The sequence below is a fragment of the Opisthorchis viverrini genome (genome assembly GCF_000715545.1).
Source record: "Opisthorchis viverrini unplaced genomic scaffold opera_v5_7418, whole genome shotgun sequence".
In the NCBI taxonomy this organism is placed as follows: domain Eukaryota; kingdom Metazoa; phylum Platyhelminthes; class Trematoda; order Opisthorchiida; family Opisthorchiidae; genus Opisthorchis; species Opisthorchis viverrini.
The window spans coordinates 1-660 of record NW_008760856.1 but is presented as its reverse complement, the minus strand read 5'-3'; the positions used below and the strand labels follow the sequence as shown (position 1 = coordinate 660).

At 45.5% G+C, this 660-nt stretch overlaps 1 protein-coding gene across 1 annotated transcript; it reads left to right on the top strand.

Annotated features, from left to right (window-relative positions):
- Positions 1-74: 74 nt before the first annotated feature.
- Positions 75-611, top strand: T265_16211 (hypothetical protein; the record flags this gene model as incomplete). Its single annotated transcript, XM_009179765.1, has 1 exon — positions 75-611. A coding segment is annotated over one exon (537 nt), but the record flags the coding sequence as incomplete, so codon positions are not given.
- Between the last annotated feature and the right edge of the window lie 49 nt (positions 612-660).

Here is a 660-nt window from a genome sequence, read left to right as displayed (position 1 = left end):
CACATCAGACTTCATACACGATAGAACACCACCAAAACGTCGTCGTGCACAATGCCACAAGAAACGTGAGCAAAATGCTTTTTGATGCTGCATTTCAGCCGATGTCCGATAAAGATGGAGTGAAAGAGATGAACTTTGTCGCATTTCTCGGAATCCCAGTGGGGGATGCTGGGATTTACTATGCCTACCACTATCGTGGGAAGGTTCGAGTAGAAAGATGTCCATCCATTCAGTGGACTAGACTGGGAGGATCACAGTATAACCTTGCCAATAATCCGTTGTTTGTGGAGAGCGGCGGGAAGAGTTTCTACGTCTACAAGTGTGCAAGGATGCTGCTTGCAGAACATATTGGGATTGCCACTGCGCTTTTCAATACCTACGACGAAAGCATATACACCATTCCCGAGCAAATAGATGAATTCCAAGATGTGCTTGAAAACTGGTTTTCTCATTACGTGAATGGGACTGTTCCAAGTTTGGACCCTGAGAAGGAGCTATCCACACGCCATTTTCCAGCAATCCCGGAATACTGGATTTTGAAACTTCGCCTCACTTGGGTGCATGTTAACGTGTATCAGGAGACTGTGGAACTTCACGGCAGAAGCACCAATAGGTATGGTGAAAACGTGAAATGTTCGTTCAGGTATTCTGAAAATGACA